At 37.3% G+C, this 21,944-nt stretch overlaps 1 protein-coding gene across 1 annotated transcript; it reads right to left on the bottom strand.

Annotated features, from left to right (window-relative positions):
• Nucleotides 1–632: 632 nt before the first annotated feature.
• Nucleotides 633–21,915, bottom strand: LOC590582 (bifunctional apoptosis regulator). The gene is made up of 8 exons (XM_030984378.1): nt 21,768–21,915; nt 17,254–17,779; nt 16,457–16,664; nt 10,958–11,117; nt 9,164–9,318; nt 8,379–8,555; nt 6,290–6,486; nt 633–4,878 (listed from the first exon to the last, which is right to left on the bottom strand). The coding sequence occupies exons 2-8, from the start codon at nt 17,658–17,660 to the stop codon at nt 4,716–4,718; spliced, it is 1,467 nt and encodes a 488-aa protein (XP_030840238.1). The 5' UTR covers nt 17,661–17,779; nt 21,768–21,915; the 3' UTR covers nt 633–4,715.
• Between the last annotated feature and the right edge of the window lie 29 nt (nt 21,916–21,944).

The following is a 21,944-nucleotide window of genomic DNA, read 5'->3' as shown; positions in this document are numbered from 1 at the left end:
GTTTGCAAGCCATCTCCATGCTCTCTTGAATGTATAATGGGGTAGCCTAGCCTAGTAGCCTACAGTGGGTAATTCTTTCCTATTCAACAGTATTTCACGAAACCTGACAGAAATTAAACATAATTATGCCCACCGCAATTAATAGTTTCTATGCCCACCGCTGTAATTTACTAGTTTCGTATTGAAACACTTTAGGTCTAAAGTGAGGTGGGAATTCTCTTATCAAAAAGGAGTCGATTTTTTTTGTAAAGGGATAAAGGGGCTGCATGGTCTTATTGTCGGCCAAACCTGAAAATCTTCTGGGTGTGGTTGTCCTTGTTTGTCCATGAGGGGGGGGGGGGGGGGGGGGGGGGGTATTGTCCTCGGGGGTCTAAAATGTATAAATAAATGAATAAATAAATAGAACATAACTAAAACAAGAAATAATAATACATAAATACACAAAATAAGGAAATAACATAAGAATAAATACATGCAAATTAACAAGGACATATTGTGTCCCCATTCCATAACTGACAAAAAAAGGTGGATGGAGCATCCCTGCACCTCCCTCCCAAGAAACAAAATAAAATAAAATGAAATTAAACCGTGGGAAATCAGAACACAAAATGAAATAAAATACACATCAAATATTACTTTAAAATCTCATTTCATGTTTTATTCACATATACCAGATGCTCTAAGAAAAATAAGTATGTGTATGGACATGTACAATATCAGATGATTTCTTCTCACAATAAGTAATTTTTTCATTAACAAACAAAAATTAAAAATCTGAAGAACACACACCAACCAATCTTCATTAAGACAAACTTATTCCCAAAATGATAAAATCAAACAAGAGTTTATACGTATAAGCATGATCTAGGAGAGTAAATACAAAGTAAATTGCTTTTGATCCTTGTATTAATATTTAGCATTCTAGCTCTGTCCTTCCCAAGTTACAAAGGGTGAAAAAGCAAAACCAATCTTAGATATCCCATCTCAGCTATTGAGAGCCAGAAGGGCTTTAAATCTGTGTTCAAGTTTATGAATTAACACCCTTCTGTCTCCAAACTAATATTGCCTTCATTATGTGCATGGACACTGCAAGTTTGTGTTCATTTTCTAGGTGTTAAATTTTTTTCTTTTAAATCAATAATGATAGGAAAAAAATCCAACATATATTAAAGAGAAGTAATACACGGTGCTGTAAGCTTTGCTAATATTCAACTGACATTCCTTACTTGACTTAATAGAATATTTATTTTTAGAATATTAGAATATAGAATTTTAACTGTAGAATCACTTTATATGATACGAGTTGTAACGTCAAGTCATCATAGATCAGAAGTGTAAAACATTTGTCACATGCAGTGGATCTAAATGCAAAGCCAATATATGCAAGTATCCTCACAACAATCTAAATTTGTAACACATTATAGAAGTTATCCGGTAAGCAGTTCAATGAAGAAGATAGCTGTATTGGGATTAACCATTTCAGATCTTAAAGGATATAGTTACACAGCAAGCCAATTCCAGTCACCTAAACACTTCAAATATCGTAAAAGCATCATTGGCCGAGTCAATGTCTGCCAATGTTTATTGTATTTTCATAACAATCCTTTTTTCAATTTGAAAAAAATGATATGCCAAATAAACACAAATCTCCTTAATGCCCATGCTTTGGTCTACCGGTAAACATTTCCTATTACATCTGTCTTTGTAGCTTCATAGAAGCTTCTATTCTTTTTGGTAACATCACATTTGATAAATGCTGAACAGTGGTCACATTCAATACATCTCAACTGCGTACATAGCATCTGAATAATTCATGGAGAATTTAGCATATAATAGGTAGGCCTACATGTATACGGAAGTACAACTAGTGGTATATAACTCATATATATATAGGAGTCAATGAGAGTATTTTCCCCACCTACAAATAGATAAGACCCTGAATTTAATGCTATATTATCCACTAGCTGCACTATGATCTTTGAAAATGGAACTGAATATCATAAGCATATATGCGGGAATAACTTACTGGTATGTATGGTTGTTACAAGTAATGAAATTGACAATTTATATATATATAAAACGTACATCTTATATAGTGAAACAAATATAATGTTCTAGATCATTTTGAAGTAAACTAACTTTTTGATTGTGGGAATAATTCATGTCTGTTAATTTCAGGTAAAGAAACTGACAATATACATATAACTTAGCAAAACAAATATAGGGTTCTGCATCATTTTGAAGTACACTGACTTCATCAATCCTAACAATAAAAGTAAGGAATAAGAAATATAATTTTGCCTTGTAAATATATTTGCAGTCATTTATGAACAATATTTCAACTAATTACAAATGAAAGGAAATAGATTCTTGACAATGACAACTTTCAACCGAGAGGCTGAAATCTAACTAAATTCATAAATCCTAACAATAAACATAGGAATAACAAATATAATTTTGCACTGTAAATATAGTTGCAGTCATTTATGAACATTATTTCAACTAGTTTACAAATGAAAAAGGTAAAAGGAGATAAAATCTCTAATTTATAATTTGATTTCACCACATATATTATTTACACAATGTGTCTGTTGAGAATCCGGCAAGTATTAAATCTGTGTAAAAGTACGAGTTCTGGGTTGTAGCAGACAAAAGGTGATTTGACGGGCCTGTATTTTCATCAGATGATTATTTCAAGTTTTTAGTTTAATTTAAAAATCAATCAACATGTTTGACATAAGAAAGAGAACAAGATAAAAATTGAAATTACTATACATGATACGAGCTTGAGTGTCAAAGGCTTAATGAACCACTACATGTGAAATAAATGTGAGGACAGCAGGGAGTGGTTTCACAAAATCGTCATGAGTACAAGATCAAGGACATCTTGACGCAGTCACTCGACTTGACCGCTAAGCATTTCATAAACCGTCTTTGCCAACGCAAGGGACAACTTCCCCGACACTCTCTTGTATTTTTACTTTTGGAAACAATTTGAGTGAAATTAAGCCTCAATCTATCTTGGTAATCCAGGATAAAAATCTGATGGATCGAGACAGAGACTTTAGTTTTTAGCCGATAGTAGTGAAATCATGAATGTGTTGCTTATCATGGTTGTGTGAAAAAGTTTGTCCGCTTCCTGACATCTCTAAAGGTCGCGGACAAAGATACGACTGTTATGGACTTGGTTTCGTGAAACAACCCCCAGAAGTTTAACAAAAGTGACCAGCTCTCGGTACGCTTATGTTTTCTATCTGTATGTGGGCAATTATGTATTTAAGTAGCAAGTTTGCAGGGGTAGACTTTTCATTTTTATGAAAACAAACAGCAAGAAAAGAAGATACAGGTTCAACTATAAGGTGATCGCTTAATAAAATACACAAAATATTTTAAAACATAATAACAGAAGGTAATACAAAACTATAACATAGCATGTACATTACATACCAGTGCTCTGCTTAAAAATATAATAATTTTGGTACATGTATTCACACAGGTCATTATTGAATTAATATTCATAAGGTAGAATATTTTAGCAGATAAATGTAACCTCATAACATAACTATAATTTTCCATAGTATCGTGGTCCAATAAGTCATGACTGACCCTTTGCCATTCTTATTATTGATGATTGTTCTACAGATTTTCCTGTCTTGAGCCATGCGATGAGCTCAGACAAGAGGTAGACCAGGAAGGCTTTTCACAAAGCCTTTCTCAATGACAAATGACAAAAATCAGTGACAAATCTGCTGATAACCAATCAGAAGCAAGGATTTCAGTAGCTTATAACAAAAACTGTCATTTATCACTGATGACAAGTTTGTGAAATGCCCCCCCTGTTAACCGTCTACTTCTGACAGTCCATCTAAGCTCCTTTCTATCTCCTCTCCTATGCATCCTTGCATAATTATCTTTTTCGATCCTACCATCTCTCCGTATACAAATGTGGCAAAAAAAAGGTCAAAATTAGCTACATTAAATCTTTTGACAGAGGGTAGCATGTTCTCAGATTTCATTGGTCTCACGATCAATCCAAGAATTTATCAGCATTCTCAACTTGTCCACATAGGATCACAATAAACTATTCTCGAAGACTGTAACAAAATTGATACTGTTTGTAGCCTAGAAAGAGTTCTAAAGAAATGACATGATATGTGAGGTGGTATATTCTGATAATTAGTAACAATGAGTCTTCAATGATACAAAATATGTTTAGTTCAGATATGACAAAATGATAAAAATCAAGCTCCACGCACAAGTATCGGAATACAATTTTAAGTACACCAATGTTCTTTTGTTTAGCACCCATTAGTTGGGACATTATTTAAAAAATTTGCAAATTGATTTCTTTTCTACAATGTATATTTTCTTGATGCTTCCGAGAAGAAAAAAAAGTCAAGCACAAGCTCACCTGAAAATTTCAATACAGGCTTCTGAATGGATACCCACAAGAAATATAACACACAGATATAGATCTGCTTTTGCATGATTCAGAATTATTCCCTCTTCATTGAACAATTTTTTGGTATTAGGACCTTATATCTTTGCATTGTTAATGGCAGTAACAACCTTCTAGCGGGGAAGATGTTGGTATTAAACCTGTAAGAGCTATATATCATCAATGGCAATAATGGCCTTCTAGCGGGTAGATGTAGGTATTAGGAACATAAGAGCTATATATTGTCAATGTCAATAACGGCCTTCTTGCTTCTGGCTCACTGCATGAAAACTTCATAGAAGTTGATACAAGGTGAGTAATACATGGAGATGTAGAACATGAGGTCTGTGAGGATAGTGGGTATGATGGGCCAGAGGAGACAACTGAAGAAGATGACGAATAACATGTTCGTCTGACGCTTCAAGGAGAAGAATGTAGTCCTGTGTGTGTGTAGAAAGAAAAACATGTCTACGAATCAGAGATTTGCACTTTCACAATAATTTAACCTATCAGGAATTATTTTGTGGATTTGCCAAATTGAGAAGATGTGGGGTTCGTAGTGACCTACAACATAAAAGAGTGAAATCAGTAGTTTATCTTCATCAGTGCAGTTAACAATTACAATTCATGAACCCCTTTTACACTCGGGATGAAAGACAAGCTCTTTATCATTAACAAATATTGTATACCAGATTTATTAGCAAGATTTGCTTCATAAGGAATTTTCAGTAAGAGAAAAGGTGACAAGTCGTGTGGAAGGAAAGGATCTACTCTAACAGGAGTATACAGGTATTAAAAACTGATTGATTAATGACTGTCAAATCCAAGTACACAATTAAAGGGAATCGTGAAACAATGTTAAATCTGAGATGCACGGCTCTACGTGTTATCAGTGTCTGTGAAATGGTGTAATATTGAAGCCCTAAAAAGATTTCGCTTCAAAATGATCAAGAAGTGTCTCAAAAAAGTAAACATCTTTGAGTGACCGGTTTTACCATACTCGTTTTTTCCAATACACTGTAGTGTTATGAAATTCCAATCATAAATATCTTGATAATCAGACAGGCGATCAGCCTGTAAAAGTCATGGGGTTCCTGACTGACATAAAGATTTATAATTATCATTGCAGCATGAGCTAAATCCAGAATTTTAATTCAGAATCTGAGACAAAGTTACCGGATCCCTTTAATTATGAAAGGTAACAGGAATCCCCTCGATTGTGTAATTGACACTGAATATCCCCTAACATAAAGCCAGTATGAACTTCTGCAAAGAGCATTACAAATCTTAAAATTGGTCACAGTAAATTAGGGTAAAATAGTTGTGACACAAATAGATAGTCACAGTCATAGAGATGTGAATAGTCCCCTCCCACATGCATTCTCTATGAGAGGAAACTATTTGAGGCTTCATGAAATGACATACAAAGCAATCTTTGTGGCGTAATATCTCTCTCAACCAACAACATGAGATTCAGAGACATCTATACACAGAGTTTTACCAACTTGGTTTCACTGGGTCACAACATGGCGTATATTCTTTTGTTTTGTGCTTGCCTAACAAAGGAGTAGTCGCCATATTGTGTCCAACTCGAACCGAGTTGGCCAAACTCTGTGTATGGATGGCTCTGATGAGACTGTTTAAATAGCGCCCTCTTCAGCTGACTTACCTATACCTGCAAACCTTTCACAACATAAATTAGCAATCTCTCAAGTCTACTTTATTGACTATTTCCACAGATGTGTTTTTTTTCAGAAAAAGAGAGGAATCTAGCGTTCATAACATTAGCTTGAAGGCCAAAAACATAGAAATCATTCCTCCAAAATAGGATTGGTTGGCGGCTTTGCTTACCTGACGCCCCGCCTGACGAAAGCGGTGATAGCCTTGGCCTCCACCATGGTGAGGAAGGCACAGTTTGCGAGGGTGAAAGCTACGGGCAAGGCGTTTACATCGGCAAAGTTCCAGGCAAACTCTGCGTACAGGTAATACGGGAGGAAGAGGAACTTGGGGATGAACTCCACCCACTGCTCCCAGGCAATGTCTTCGCTCTGGTGTTGAAAAAGGAGACATGAAAGGTTGGAAATGGATTGGATATGAGTAAAACAAAGAAGATGGATGTATCAAATGAAGTATCGACAGAATATGACATGATGGAGAAGATGAAATGAAGAAAAGTAAGAAAAGAATTAGACTGTAGGCAATGAAATTTAAGAAAAACAAACAACATTTTTTTATAAATAAGAGGAAGGAAGAAGAAGAAAAGATAGAAGGGCATAAAAAGAAAATTAGGAGGAAAAACAGTGATTATCACTAACAGAATGTATGTAATTTTAAGACCAAATTATCAACTGAGCAAAGTTGTAAAGTTGTCAATTCTCAACACTGGCTTAAGGAAGGTGAATGATCATATGTTTGATAATCTCAACTCAGAAATTCTGCTAACCACCTTTCTAACACACATCTTTCCAATGTAGAGGTACAAAAGAAACTCATTTTGCACCAGAACTGCTACCGTTTGTTTTCCCCAATACATATGATAAAGAAATTAATAGCATTGCTCTACAGTAAGTCATCAATCCATAATACACTTTCTACACATGAAGCTGAAAAACGGGGTCACTTCATGTCAGTTCATGACTTTAATTTGACTGGTAGAGGCATCCAGGTCAGCTGATATATAAAGTTGTAGATTTCAGAATGTACATGCATGGTATTTCCTGTCTTACAAGCACTGCACTGCAATCAACACTCTGGCATGCCACCTGACATTCTCATCTATTCATAGATTGTAAATGTACATTTCAGGCAGGATCTGAAATCAACATCCACAGGTGTTGCATTCCTACTTGTTTACAGAAATAGATTTTGTTGCCTGGGTAAAGTGGGTCAAAGTTCTCAACAGTGACCTGCGATAACCTGATGGCACATTTCAATAAGCCAGTTCACAATTGCAGTCTGAGTATGAGGAGATAAAGGTCATTGCAGAACAAATTTGAAATACACGGAGACAAAATACTGGATATGTGCTGTCGTGCTCATGAAAGTTATGTAATCATTATTCATTCATGCACATTCAGTGCACTCCATGATACACAGGTGGAAGTATTCTTGAAAAGGGGAAACAATAGCTATTTATATAGCACATCCATTGCTGTAGGAGTGATTATTTCAAAATGTACAAAGTGGGACCTCTTCATGTTTTGAAGATCTGTGGATAGTCGGGGTCATTGCAGTAATGTGCTAACCGTGAACTGGTCTATTGGAGTAGATTATTATAAATATTTCATTTGGATTATTGTCATTAAGACTTTTTTTTTCAGTTACAGATATCGATTTCAATGGCCATATTGCATAGTATTCAATTTTTAACGTCAATCTGCTCTGATATTGGAAAGCCATTCATCATTTGAAAACATCATTTTTGTGATGTGATGGCTCTTTTGGATTTGCTAATATATAAGTGAGATTTCTTTGTTGTGATTCATTCTTCTTATAATGGTGCTTTTTCAAATTTTCTATAAATCTTTTGGAGCTCTCAGAACAAAATCGTGCTCTCTACTTCCACACATATATAGCTACACCTGCGTGGAAAGCTATGACGTAAGAAATAAATGTGTTGTGTTTCTGATCAACAATCAATCATTAAATTCATTACAAAGTTTTACTTTCTCAAAAACTTGAGATTTGAGAATATTACCATTCAAAATCATAAAGCTATTGCAAAACCATAACTTTTTCAGTTATTCCAGATTAATGTTGGATTGTTAAACCCTCATGACGTGGTCTTGACTCGTTACCGTTACAACAACATTTTTCAATTCATGATCATGTATTGTTGTACCGCAAAAAAAGGAAAATGTAATTTTTATCAATCAGTAAAAGTTGCATATTTAGTACAAGAGTTTCTGCTTTTTGAGTAATGCTTTTCCCCCTGACTTACATAGTATTGCACAATGATGTTTGCTTCTCCAGAGACGGCGGACCTTGCTGGGCAGACGAGATGGATGAATGGAAGGAAAACATCTTCATAGTAGAACATGTACATGCCGGTCATGGTCAGACGAGGGAACTCTCGCACCGTGTACGATAGGAAAGTGCTCAGGCCTTGATGCAACGCCTACCAAGAGAGTAAAGATGGGATAATTGATGATTAAAGTTTATGATAATCTTGGAAGAAATCAAATCCTGGAATTGTATTCTATCACATACCATGAACTTTGTAGAATAAGTTAAAACACACATTAAAGATAAACTTTAGTACTGGTAATGCGATTGCATTGTGAAAGAAAAGGTGTGGAAAGGATCAGAAACAGTTGATCATGTAGCAGGTAAGTATTGGTGTGCACTGCAAGGTTCTGGAGTCATCAAAATCATAATAAATTTGACCGAGTCTTGGTAAAGTAACAAGCACTGTACACAGAAAGCTATATATGGGACAACACACATGGTGTCGGGGCTATAGTACTACCTTGATTTCCTTGTCTTTCTATGCTCATCACTCAGCCAGTATACATTTTCTTCCAAAATTGTTTGGCACATGTCATTTATTTGTAATCTTGAACATTCAGTGTAAGTTTTGTTTGATTCTGTGAGAATTAATTTTCTTTTTTTTACCAGAACTGGAGTTTATCTTTAAGAGTGACCCTAAATTGATAGTCTAAAAGTGTAGACACTGTTACGCAAAAAGGAAGGACAATGGAATATGACTGCAAACAATCCTCCTACCTTGAACTCCCAAAGATCTATTGGAGGTTTTCCACCGAGCTGCTTGACCTTCTCCAGGGCTATCAGGATGGCCTGCCGATGAAGTGAGTTGTTGATGTTGAACGGCTCCTTCTCCAGTTCTCCTTCAGACTGTAGTCCCTCCAGGAGCACCCCATCTACAAGAAGAGAGAAGAAGTTAAAAAATCCAGAAAAAGTTAAAGCCCCACTGCACTACTTATAGCTACTTGCGCCCTCTATATAGCAAACAATGCCTAATCGGTGACCATTGGTCCCCCATGATCCTCTTTTTCTGATGTTAATTGAGAGCTGATTTGATGAGATAACCACCTGTCAGTGACCTTGCAGCGTGATCTAATCACTCCTGTAAACTAGTACAGATGGGCTCTAAAATAATGAAGCAACAATAAAATTTGAAATATTTTTGAAATTATCATTTCATTGGAAAATGTTGAAGAGCTCCAGTCTCAAACGTAGGATGGGTTCTTTAAGTAGCACCCCATGGAGCTTACAAATAAAAATTAAACTAACTCATCGACAAGACATAAAGAATTACAGTGATGAAGCAATGATAAATTTATGGTAATAAACTCTCTCCCAAAAATCAATCTTAAAGGTAAAGACCAGTTATGGTCATGCGATTGCATTGTGAAAGAAACGTTGTGGAATCGATCAGAAAAGGTTGATCATCTAGCATCTAGCATCTGCAAGGTTCTGGAATCATCAAAATGATAAGAAATTTGGCCCATTCTTCGTAAAGTTACAGGCACTATACACAGAAAGATGTATATGGGACTACCCTATATCTCTCACAGTCCATGAGAGAAACAAATTTACCAAATATATGAATTAGTAGGCGGTTTCCCGGCAAATTTTTTATCATCATGTATTAGTCAAAATGTATTCTTTCACATGATTGGTAATGAGAGCTTCCATTTCATTTTTTGAAATTGGGGCGTTTCCAATACTGGTCTTTACCTTTAAAACAAGGAGCTTTGTTTTTGAGGGCAGATCATTCTGCAATACTCAAAATGACACTAGAGTCTCTGCATGTGCTAACCTAGAGGAATCAACACTCCTGTAGTTTCTAAGAGAGTTATCAGAGTGGTTATGCTGAAAACAAATGCATTACAGGCCAGTACACCTGGTAGCCAACTAAGACCTTGAAAACTGATTGCACATCGTGATAAAAGGCACCCCCAAAATTGTTTACAATACATGCCCAATCAATCATTTATCAGTGAAGTCATTTCAAGTCACAAAGCAAATAAAAGACCTGTAGCTTCTGCTAATACAGAGACATAAATTCATCTTCAAACAATTCCTGAATATAACCTCTTTTCTCAGAAAAACTAAATGAAGATAAAGATTTGCCACTATGGAGTTACACAAGGCAATTAGTCACATGAACAAACTATGTCTGATTTTTATTTTTTTTAAGAGAGAGAAAATATTATCTGTCAATCAATAAAGTCTGTGCTCAAGAATTCAAGAAACATACTCTTCTACTTACCCTGGCCCCCCCCCCCATTCCGAGAACGGACGGACCCCATGTGTGTTGCCAAAATGTCCTTTTCGTAACAAAAGAAAAAGGTCGACCCGTATTGACTTTACACACTGGACTTTTGCTGAAAAGGGGGGGGGGGGGGGGTGCTGAAAAAGGCTTGTATACAAAAGAAAAAGGTCGAGCCGTATTGACTTTACACACCGGACTTTTGTTGAAAAGGGGGGGTCGGTTGGAACACGCATATGCGTACCCTAAATAACACTGAGTGGGGGGGGGGGCGGACTACTTACTTATTTCACTAGCATTGAACTGCCTACTGTAGCCATCGGCAGCCCAGGCTCCTAGCTCCGATAGCCACTGTGAGACGTCGGCAGGTCTCCATCTTGAAAGGGGTTTGTACACCAACATCTCACTGTCCTGCCTGTTCCAATTCAACAGGATCTGGAAAAACTGCAAGATGGTCGAGAAGAGTAAAAAAAGAGGTTATATTCAGTAACAGTTAGAAGAGGAATTAATGCCTCTGTTTTTAAAAGGAAATATAAAGCATTTTTATTATCTATATATTAGATTCAATATTAGGCTCTTTTGTTTGTTAGGTTAGTTACTTCATTTCTTATCTTATGTTGTGATCCTATTTTATGTGTTTTTATGTTGTATATTGTATATCTTGTTTTCTTAAAGGTACTATGTCCCTTTTGCAGCCAACCTCAAATTCTGTAGAACTTTGCAGGAATTATGAATATGTCATGTATGTCCTATCTGTGAAATTTAAACGTTAGCAGTGTCCTCATATTCAAATTATGCAAGGAAACCCGTTTACTTGCTAGACTTCACTGTCAGACACTATTGAGTGACTGACTGGCTTTTTTCTTCTTTGGTAATAACATACATGAAAAGAGTTGTAAAGGGTACATGAGCATTTGTCTACATCAATAACCCACTTTTTGTGATGGCCAAGATTAAACTGATTGAATCTTTGCGCAGCATAAAACGTATGACCATTCAGTACGATTGTCTGAAAATCAAGACTATTACTTTTGGGCTCTATAGCCCTAAAGTCGATTTGACAACTAATAGTATTATCTTTCAAATGCAGTTGGAATTTAACTTCTTCATTTTTGGGGCCTGCAAATGGGACATAGTACCTTTAAAGAGTTGGCCTCTTACAAGATTTGTTTCCTTTTTGGCCACTGCCTTCCTCACTTTTTATAATTCATCTTATGTATTGTCATACATTTGTCTGTTCATATATGTATTTTCATCTGTTGATCTCTTGAGGAGAAAAAAATGAAACTGAATAGAATATGGGTCAGGAAAGGTGGCTTCAAAGTCATGGGAAAAGGCATTTGAAGATGACTGCACTTTTACTGTGCGTTGGCAATACTGTAACAGCATGGGAATCACTATATGACAGACTTAAGTGTCACAATGTGACTGGGATTTCTTTTTTAGGCAGAGAATGTAATGGACAGGTGTTAGCTGAATAGATGTTGTTGGTGGCAATTTACTAGGTCAACTAACTGGGGTCTCTAGTAGAGCTGGGCGGGCCGCACAGAAATGCTGTTAGTAGCAGGTTTGTTAGCGCTAACAAGTCACTAACAAATCAGCTACTAACAGCACGGGTAAAATGACCGTACAGGAAGCGTTGTTAGAGCGCTGTTAGACACGCATGCTGTTACAGCGCTGTTAGTTGATTTGAGCCATAGAGTTAGGTAAAATATATGATTTGTGCGTAGATGTGACGTCATTTCAGCGATTTGCGCATGCGTCGGGTCGTCTGGCGTCGTCAGGCCAAATTTGCGAACCCGTTCATCGATGATTTGGGGTTTGTCAGAAAACTAGTGACCCGTCGTCATAATGACTTCATCTTGCTACATCGCAGCGTAAATCAGAAAGTAAAAACAGAAAGAGAAAGTGATAGAATGATAAAAACAAAGAATAACATAAGAAAAGATGATGGAAGGAAGAAACAAAGGATACAAAAAAGGAAAGACAGAAAGAGAAAGTGATAGAATGATAAATAAAAAAATAATAACATGAGAGAAGATAAGGGAAGGAAGAAACAAAAGATAAAATAAGGAAATACAGAAAGAGAAAGTGATAGAATGATAAAAAAAAGTATAACATAAGAGAAGGTGAAAGAAGGAAAAACAAAGAATAACATTAGAAAAGACAGAAGAGAAAGTGATAGAAAGAAAAAAAAAGAATAACATAAGAGGAGATGATGGAAGGAAGAAACAACGGATAAAATAAGGAAAGACAGAAAGAGAAAGTGATAGAATGATAAAAAAAAGGAGAAAGTTATAGCGCACGCAAGAAATTATTCACTAACATTGTCACCATTGTCACTATATGTAAAGACATAGGTGTTATTCTATAATTTCTAGGTGAAAGATACCGTACATGGTCATTTATAAATGTCGCTTATTTTAGTGGTTTATGTCAGTGAAGCCAAGCTCTAGAGATTGTAAATGATTGTTGTAAATTGTTAGGATTTACATCGCTATAGCTATCGTGTTTACTTTGGTAGATGGTTGGCTATTTGGTTTCCATTTATTTCTTTTAGGGACAAGCTGGGCTCGTAGCCATAATCCTAGGCACCATCAATGGAGTGAATGGACATGTGTTCGTAGTCGACATGCCAGGGGCGTAAATCCCGGGGGGATGGGGGAGGGGGCTTGAAGTAGGGGGGGATGGCCTGTACAATCATCCCCCCCTGAGATTACAAAAAAAAAAGAGAGAAAAAAAAAAGGAAGAAGAAGAAGAAAAAAAATGTGATGGTGTCACTTTCAGCATAATGCATGAGAAATGAGTTTTTTTTTTGTAATGTATGTATAACTGTATAGCCTACACGTATACAGTATGTCACGATCATTAAGAGTAGTTGCGCGACGTGAGAGTGATAAATAATACGGTAACTGTTGCATTGCCCAAGTCCTACTCGGTGGTTGTCATTTGTTCACACCTAAAACTTAAGGGACGAGGGGATGACATTTAAGGGCTGCAATGCATGTGATGTTTGTGTAGGTCTATGAATGAATTAATTTGTTGTTTATATTGAATGAATTGAATTGAATTCAGATAAATAGGGCTTAATAAGAGTAGCAAATGGTGCAACGAATCGTCTTCTTTTGATATTAATTAAATCAAACGTCTAAGCTTTTCGCGCTTCGCGCGGGAATGGGAAACTGAATTCAGACGAGAATCAAGAGTCGAGAACAGTACATCCAATCGTCTGCTTTCTCTAATAATTAAAGGAAACGTCAAGGCTTACGCGCTTTGCGCGAGAGGGGGAAACTGAGTTCTTTCGTGTGTGTGTGTGTGTGTGTGTGTTGTGTGTTTGCGTAAATTAGTGTGGGCGCACGTGTGCTCGTGCTTGTATGTGATGGCTATCGCCGATGATCCCCCCCACCCCTCGGTACGGATTTACACCCCTGCGACACGCTCAGGCAACCTACTCGCGTCAAGTCGTTGAGTCAACGACCGTTGCGGTCGTACACCGGTCAGGTTGGACAGGCTTAGCAGGTCATGCACCACCGCACGGGGTTACTACATACACCAGAGTATTTCGTTTCACCTACTCAGAAACAGGAAGAGGTGGTATTTACGAACTCTAAATCGGGACTCTCTAACCCACAACAGTTTACTTTATATACAAAGACCGGGCTAGAATCAGTGGATGATTGATTGTATGTTATACCTCGAAGGATGACTTGGTCATCAGGTAATCTATTTTCCTTGGGAAATATTGAATGTTGGAACCGGGAAGTATGGAGTGATATATTGTGATATAATCGAGTACCGATAAGACGATATATACAGTGATAGGATATACTCCTATACTCTAATTTCATAGTGATTCCAAATCATTTTATTTTTGTCAATTATTTGCATGTACAATTATATTGAGCCGATGGCTCTTAAATAAACTATTTGTACACTATATTTTACTCTTGAAGTTGCTTGATTTTCTTGTGATACATACTCATTTCATCAGAACCTAATTTATCGTCAGACCATAGTAATTTACAGTATTTAAATCTGACAATAAGTGCCAGTGGAAATGTTGTGGTAACAGTGGTATAGTAATTTTTCACTCGACTCTCAATCCACAGGTTGAGACACTAACAGGCGCCCGCCCCAAATCTATGTCTGGGCCCCTCAAATTTCAAAATGTGTACATAGGCTCATGCTTAAAGACTCTAAAAATTTAAATCTGGATCCCCTACTAAAAATGTTAGTGGAGCCCTGGGTGAGTGTGGCACTAGTGTCCTTTGGCAAGACATTAATACACATTTGGGACAAGATGACAAAATGCAAGTCAGTACACAATGCTTGACAGTAAATCATTTAAACCATATCATGTGAAAACTGTACAATAATAAACAACATTTTTACTCTGCATGTTTAATGCTGTGTGGCCTAAAGCATGGATGTGGGGTAGACATGAGCAGTGCTACATAAGAAGACACATTCTTAATATTAATCATAAATACCATGTTGCATGACCTACTTAAACATAGAAGACCTTTTCAAAGCTTCAGAATGATATGGCAAGAATGAAACTAGATGGAACTTCGACTGAGCACAGTCGAAAATGATGCCTCCGTCATAGAGCAATTTTACAAACCAAAACAGAAGAAATTTTTCAAATTCAAGTTCAATTGTAATACATTAACAGGTTCTCAGAATATCGTGATTACAAGCAATTTCTCAAATACATATATGAACCTTTGATCTTTGACCTCATGACCCTAAAATCTACTCAGTTCATTGGCTCTGCAAGATATCCTGAGTTAAATAGTAATCCATCTGTGAGTTCTAATGAGAATGCATTCACAAGCTATTTTTGCATACATAATGAGCCCATGATCTTTGACCTTATGAACCAAGAATCTACTCAGTTCATTGGCTCTGCAAGAGACATAAATGATCTAAGTTTGGCAGGAATCCATCAATCTGTTCTAATGATAATACGATCACAAGCTATTTTTGCATACATAATGAGCTGCATGACCGTTGACCTTGACCTCACGACCCCAAAATCTAATCAATTCATCAGCTCTGCAAGTAACATACATGACCTAAGTTTGGCAGGAATCCATTGATCGGTTCTTGAGATAACGCGATCACGAGCTGTTTTTGCATACATAATGTGCGCTGTAACCTTTGACCTCGTGACCCCCAAAATCTAATCAGTTCATTGGCTCTGCAAGTAACATACATGACCTAAGTTTGGCAGGAATCCATCAATCGGTTCTTGAGATAACGCGATCATGAGCAGTTTTTGCATAAATAATGAGCCCTTTGACCCCAAAATCTAATCAGTTCATCGGCTCTGCAAGATACATACATGACCAAAGTTTGGCAGGAATCCATCAATCAGTTTTTGAGATAACGCGATCATGAGCAGTTTTTGCATATATAATGAGCCCTGTGACCTTTGACCTTGTGACCCCAAAATCTAATCAGTTCATCGGCTCTGCAAGATACATACATGACCAAAGTTTGGCACGAATCCATCAATCGGTTATTTAGATAATGCAATCACTAGAACGGGACGTACGTACGTACGGACGGACGGACAACCCGAAAACATAATGCCTCCGGCTACTTCGTAACGGAGGCATAAAAAAGGAAAAAAAGAAAAAAAGGAAAACCATTAACCTGCTCCGCTGACATTTGCTTCTTTCTATTAAACCTTTTCCTAAGAGCGTTGAGAACATTTTCAAAGGTATAAAGCACTACATGTATATCAGAACTGGTCTAATATTGATTATTACACTTACAAACACAAGGCCCAGTGTTGTGAGGACTCCCCACACGAACCCCTTCCTGAGTCTGTCTTGCCTTCCTCCTGCCGTCTCTGATTCTCTCGTCTTCTCTTCCGCCTCTCCAAACTCCTCAAACTCCTGGAGAAGCTTGGTGTCTTCGAAGGGTTGGAGGGAGGCGGTACGCCTGCGAATGGCCTTGGGATGTAGCTTATCGATCGTGTTCCTGCATAGGGATGGAGAAGTACAAAAATAGGCTGTTTGAGGGAAAATCAGCACCAATTTGCTTTATTGTGTACCCACACTGCAATGGAGGGTTTCAAACACAGGTTCTAGCGACAATTGCTCCACTAAAGCTTGAATTCTGAACTTCAACCCTGGACTAAATATATCCCTAACCCAACCTCTACACCAAACCAAAAACCCTGTTGGAACCCTAACCCTATGTCTTGGACAAATTAGAGCACATGTCACAACAACCAATGGAGATATAAACAATAATGAGATGGATAGCTTTAAAGTAATATACATGGGGTTTTAATTTTTTTTTTTTTTTTTTTACTGTTTTTTAGAGAAAAAAATATTAAACAAAATTAAAAACTGAGAAATATCAGTCCAAATAGAGAGAAGTTAAAAAAAAAAAGTTTTCTGACCGACTGACCCATGTTTTGGTACCTAAAGGGCAATACAACATCTTTTTTTTGTTAAGGCCTTATGGTCATATTTCTGAACAAGTCTTTTCTGTCACTACCACTTGAATACTCAACCTACAGTGGCAAAAGCAGGGTAGGAGGAGACAAGCATTATTTGATTACCTGATGATGATGTTGATATGAGGGAATCCAGTCCAAGGTTGCCTGCACTCTGGACATGTAGTCTTCTGTGACGTCTTCCACCATCTGGCTAGGCACAGCCGACAAAAGCTGTGTCCACAGTTCAACGTTGTGGGTTGCACCATGAGCTCATAGCAGCATGCACAGGAGAAATTACTGTCTAGCGAGCTCACTTCCGAGTAAAGCGCGTCATCCGGACTCTCCGTTCCGGCTTCCTCGTACAAGGAGGGTTTTAACGTCCTTTCCTCAAACTCTCTTGCAGGAAGATCGCTTGTGGAATGGGAGCGAGAGTGCCTGATCGGTTGGTCGTACTGGCCATTGGCTTTCAGGTTTGATTGTTTGACATTTTGGTGAAATTGGCTGTGTGAATCTTCTTTTGAGGCAGCCATTGTGGCGTTTTACAAGTCCCGGTATAAGACTAACACTAACAGTACTGCAGAATTCTTCTTGCCACGATGATGTGGTAATGGCCATTTCTGAAAATCAATTTTATGTTCCGCATCTCATGCTGTGAAAAAATTGCAAGAAAAGAGAATAGGAAAAGATGTAAATGAAAACATTAAATCAGATTGCAAAAAATTTCAATTACAAAAAAAGAATTACATAGAGTACCGAAGCTGTGACGTCATAAAAATCTAATTTTAGAATTTCTCAATTTTTTCTTCATTTTCCGAAAGAGCATAAAAAATAACGAAAATAAAAAAAACAATTTAATATGTTAAGTATTGGCTGAGATATGACCATCTGAATAAATATATTTCCTATAGGAACTCGGTGTTATATGCTCTGGCTCCTAATCATTAGGATCCAGAGCATATAACACTGAGTTCCCATACGGCATATATTTATTAAAGTGGTCATATCTCAGCCAATACTTAACATATTCAATTTTTTTCTCGACATTTGGTCGTTATTTTTTATTCTCTTTCGGAAAATGAAGAAAAAATTGAGAAATTCTATAATTAGATTTTTGATGACGTCACACTTCACCACTCTATACAGGTGCATATGGCTAACAAAGAGATAAATCTCTACCAGAATAATGCATGAATAATTTTTTTGTAAATTTTACATTCTGATAATGGACATATCATGGAAACGCTTTACAATTTTTTCTGAATAGTAAATAAGAAACTCGTAAGTTTTGTTAATTCGCCTTAATTAGAGTCTAAAATTTGTTGATATAAGGTACTGACTACTGACTCGTACTTTCACAGCATTTGGGTTTCTCATCACCCATTAATGAAGTTTATGAACATAATGGAAAAAATTGAGTAATTCTAAGACAAGATACAATATGGGTGCTGTATGCACTGTTCCATCAAGAAGTTTTAAGGGATGGAGTCCTATCTAGCTCATTCCTTTTGTATCATCTTCGATGCCACCAGGAGAAATATATCAGGCATGTGCTTAACTGGATCTTCCTTGCAGATACATAAACAAAAGATTGCCTAGCTGCAAACTAACGGGCCACTTTCAAAGGGGGAAATATGCTTTTGTAATGATAATTGCGTTTCGCTACCACTCTTCTGATAATACGAGCACTACACAGTGCTTACCATTACAGGAGACAAGCGAAAGGAAATGGAGCAACATTTCCTGAAATATTAATCAAAATTACTTGACTGGGGATGTGTGGGCACTAATCTTACATATAAAACATCATAAGGAACTGTACATGAACTAATTCGCTTTTTATTTTCATGAGCCGGAAGTAATCGGAAAAGCGTCTGTGAAGTTATCGACTGTAATTCTTATTATGGTCGCTAACTTCACGCACGCGGGCTTGCCTGCACCTCTTCGTCGGTATTGGGTACGCAATTGTACTGTAATTGTGCAGCGGTGTGCCGTGAAACCTGTGAGAAAGTGTATATTATAATGATTTGGTTTTTAGGAAAAATACTCCAAAAGAGATAACAAAATTGACACCAAACAGGTGAGAAACAGAACAAATTTTAAATCATGACCATTATTTGAACAATTGATGAGGGTTTAGTTGATTTTTGGTATGTTTTAGTAGGCCATCTTCGCGCAAGAATAACCGGTAAAAAATGGATACGAAAGTACCGTACACTAGGGCCGTAATTACAATGTTTTTTTTACTTCTCTGGACAGCCGTCCAACCACTTAAAATTATAATTTGAGGAAGTCTTTGATGGATAAAAAGGGTGGTTCCTCGTCCTAACCCTTTTCATCCATGTCGATTCAACATGGTGAAGAGAAAGTACGCATGCCCAGTAGCGACGAAGCAGATTATGAATATTCATTGTTGAATATGCATGAGATTGAGAAGGGCTCTTTTTCTTTGAGTTATGCATATTCAGCAATTTCAGGCAAACTGCGCTCTTTGACTTTAGCATGAATATTCATACTTGCTGCACCGCTACCGCGCATGCATACTTTCTCTTAGCCATGTTGAATCGACGATACAACATGGATGAATAGGGTTAGCATTAGTAGGGTGTCTGTACGATTTTTCAATCTTCAATTTAGGATCGTTTTTCACCATTTAAAAAAAATATGTGAATAAAAAATGTAATAATAATAATATATTTCAAATTTCATATTTCTATCAAAAGATACAGCCCCTCCAAAACTCTGCAATATTCATTTCATTTGGGTCGGACTCGACAAAAAAGACGTAAATGCGGAGTTAGGTTGTTTTGCTAAATTTAACCAAACAGCTAGCAGATGCTCCATCGCGCAATATACATGCGTATGCATAGCGTACGCATGTTGCTAAGTTGAATGCGCAAAACTTGACAACATTGTCTCCGCGATGTCGCCATTGACTTATAACGTGTACTCACTTCCGGGTTGGAAGTGTGATCCGATATAACGTGCAATGACTTCTTGGGATTGATTCGTACGTGGTCCAAATGCATATTCATGTGCGCTATGTAACCATGGTTTGGACTGAGTGGAGCTCACGCCTCCCTAATTAGCCGATTCAAAAAATGTGGGAAGAGTATTTTCAAACTGTTGCGAATGATCCCTGGGGGCTAGCAAAAAAAAAAGCACCTGGATATTATCTTTATGTCTACCCGGTAGCCCTACTTAAGCCGTGGGGGCGCGGCTCAGGAAAGTGAGTCGTCTCGGAGCTAGGATGTAAACAATATTTCAATCGCTGTTTTGACCAACATATTTTTAGAATTCCGGGGGTGGCCCCCTATGCAGGCAAAAAATTAAGTTTTTTCATTTCGGGGGCTCCATTTCAAATTTTTGGGAAATTTTTGGGCTACTTTTTCAACTTTCAGAGGCTCTTTTTTCTGGGGGTACTTTTTCATTAATTCATAAAAGGATAGGCCTACAGTTTGTTGAGATTTGTTTAGTAGGCTAAGGTTTCAGGCTTCCTGCTTCATAATTGCCTATTAAAAAAGAAACCCCTTTTTCTAGTTCAATAACTAAGTTTTCATGCATGGATTTGATGCAAGAAATGTAACATAATAGACCCCAGACTGTGATCATTTCTGGCCATGAATTTCGATAATCATTTTTCAAAATAAAATTTTCACAAGAAAATCAGACAGTCGTTTAAAAACGTAGACATTAGTAATACTTTTACTAATTCTAAGCTCAGGTTTCGTACATCTACGGCAATAATGATGCAAACCAACAGATAACAATTTCAAAGTGTCAAATCTCTTCGACTCGAGCTCAGCTAGCGAGCTATCTCCGGGAAACTCAAACACCGGTGCCGCAGCGGCGCCGCCGATGTTGGAGCTTCCCGGAGTTACTAGTGATCTAGCTCAGCTGAAGGAAAAACTGTGCGCCATCTACACGTTCGTAATGGCGTTATCACAGTTTTTCCTTCATAATCATTTTGCCTTCGGCGTAGACTAGAAGGGACGAGATTAACGGCAGCGAGAGTATTACACGGCTTGCTAGATTTTCAACATGGATGTCGATTTTGACCCATAATTTCCTTAAAAGGGACCATTAAACGGATTATTTCAATCAAGTTAGTAAGTGGAACCGATGTATTATAGCCTAGGCCTAATTTAAAATTGGATATGGACGAGGTAAAATGACATTTTGGGGGATTTTGGGGGCAACAATACGGCCGTGGCAAGTTTGTCATGTTTGTGGGAGGGGCCTAGTGGCTAAAATCTAGCTGTGATATCTTCAACATAGGCTGGTATAGGCGATCGTTCAGTCTCTATAACCGGAGGTCTAGTGGAGCCAGACGTAGTCTCAGTGGAACAACCGACGATTATAGAGACTGAAGCTTTCGGTCTAACGTAGATCTAGCTAGGCCGACTCGTCACGCTCACAACAGTCACGCTCACACAAGTCCCACTCATTCAAGTTCGAGTTTGGTAATGTTAGAATCTACATTTAGTGCGGAGTATCAAATTTTTATCGCTACCATTCATTGCAACAATGAAAACATTTTCCCCTCTCCCTTCATTATCATGTTAATTAGAATTTACTAAAACAAGGTTTGACTTAAGTATTCAAGCAACAGCATTTTCAATAGCGATATTTTTATTTACCTCCATCCACTGCAGAAATGACGCATCTACAGAAAATGAAAAGAAATAAATAACGGAACACGAACATCACGGCCACAGTAACTTCATCAGTTAAGAACAAAAAATCGCCCCAAATCATAGACAACTCGGTCAATACTGCTCACTGAAATCTAGCATGGATCTTTCAGTAACTGAATT

This window comes from Strongylocentrotus purpuratus, unplaced genomic scaffold (genome assembly GCF_000002235.5).
Source record: "Strongylocentrotus purpuratus isolate Spur 01 unplaced genomic scaffold, Spur_5.0 spur5_scaffold_14, whole genome shotgun sequence".
Lineage (NCBI taxonomy): Eukaryota > Metazoa > Echinodermata > Echinoidea > Camarodonta > Strongylocentrotidae > Strongylocentrotus > Strongylocentrotus purpuratus.
The sequence above is the reverse complement of the archived record's forward strand: the minus strand, read 5'-3'. Positions and strand labels throughout refer to the sequence as shown.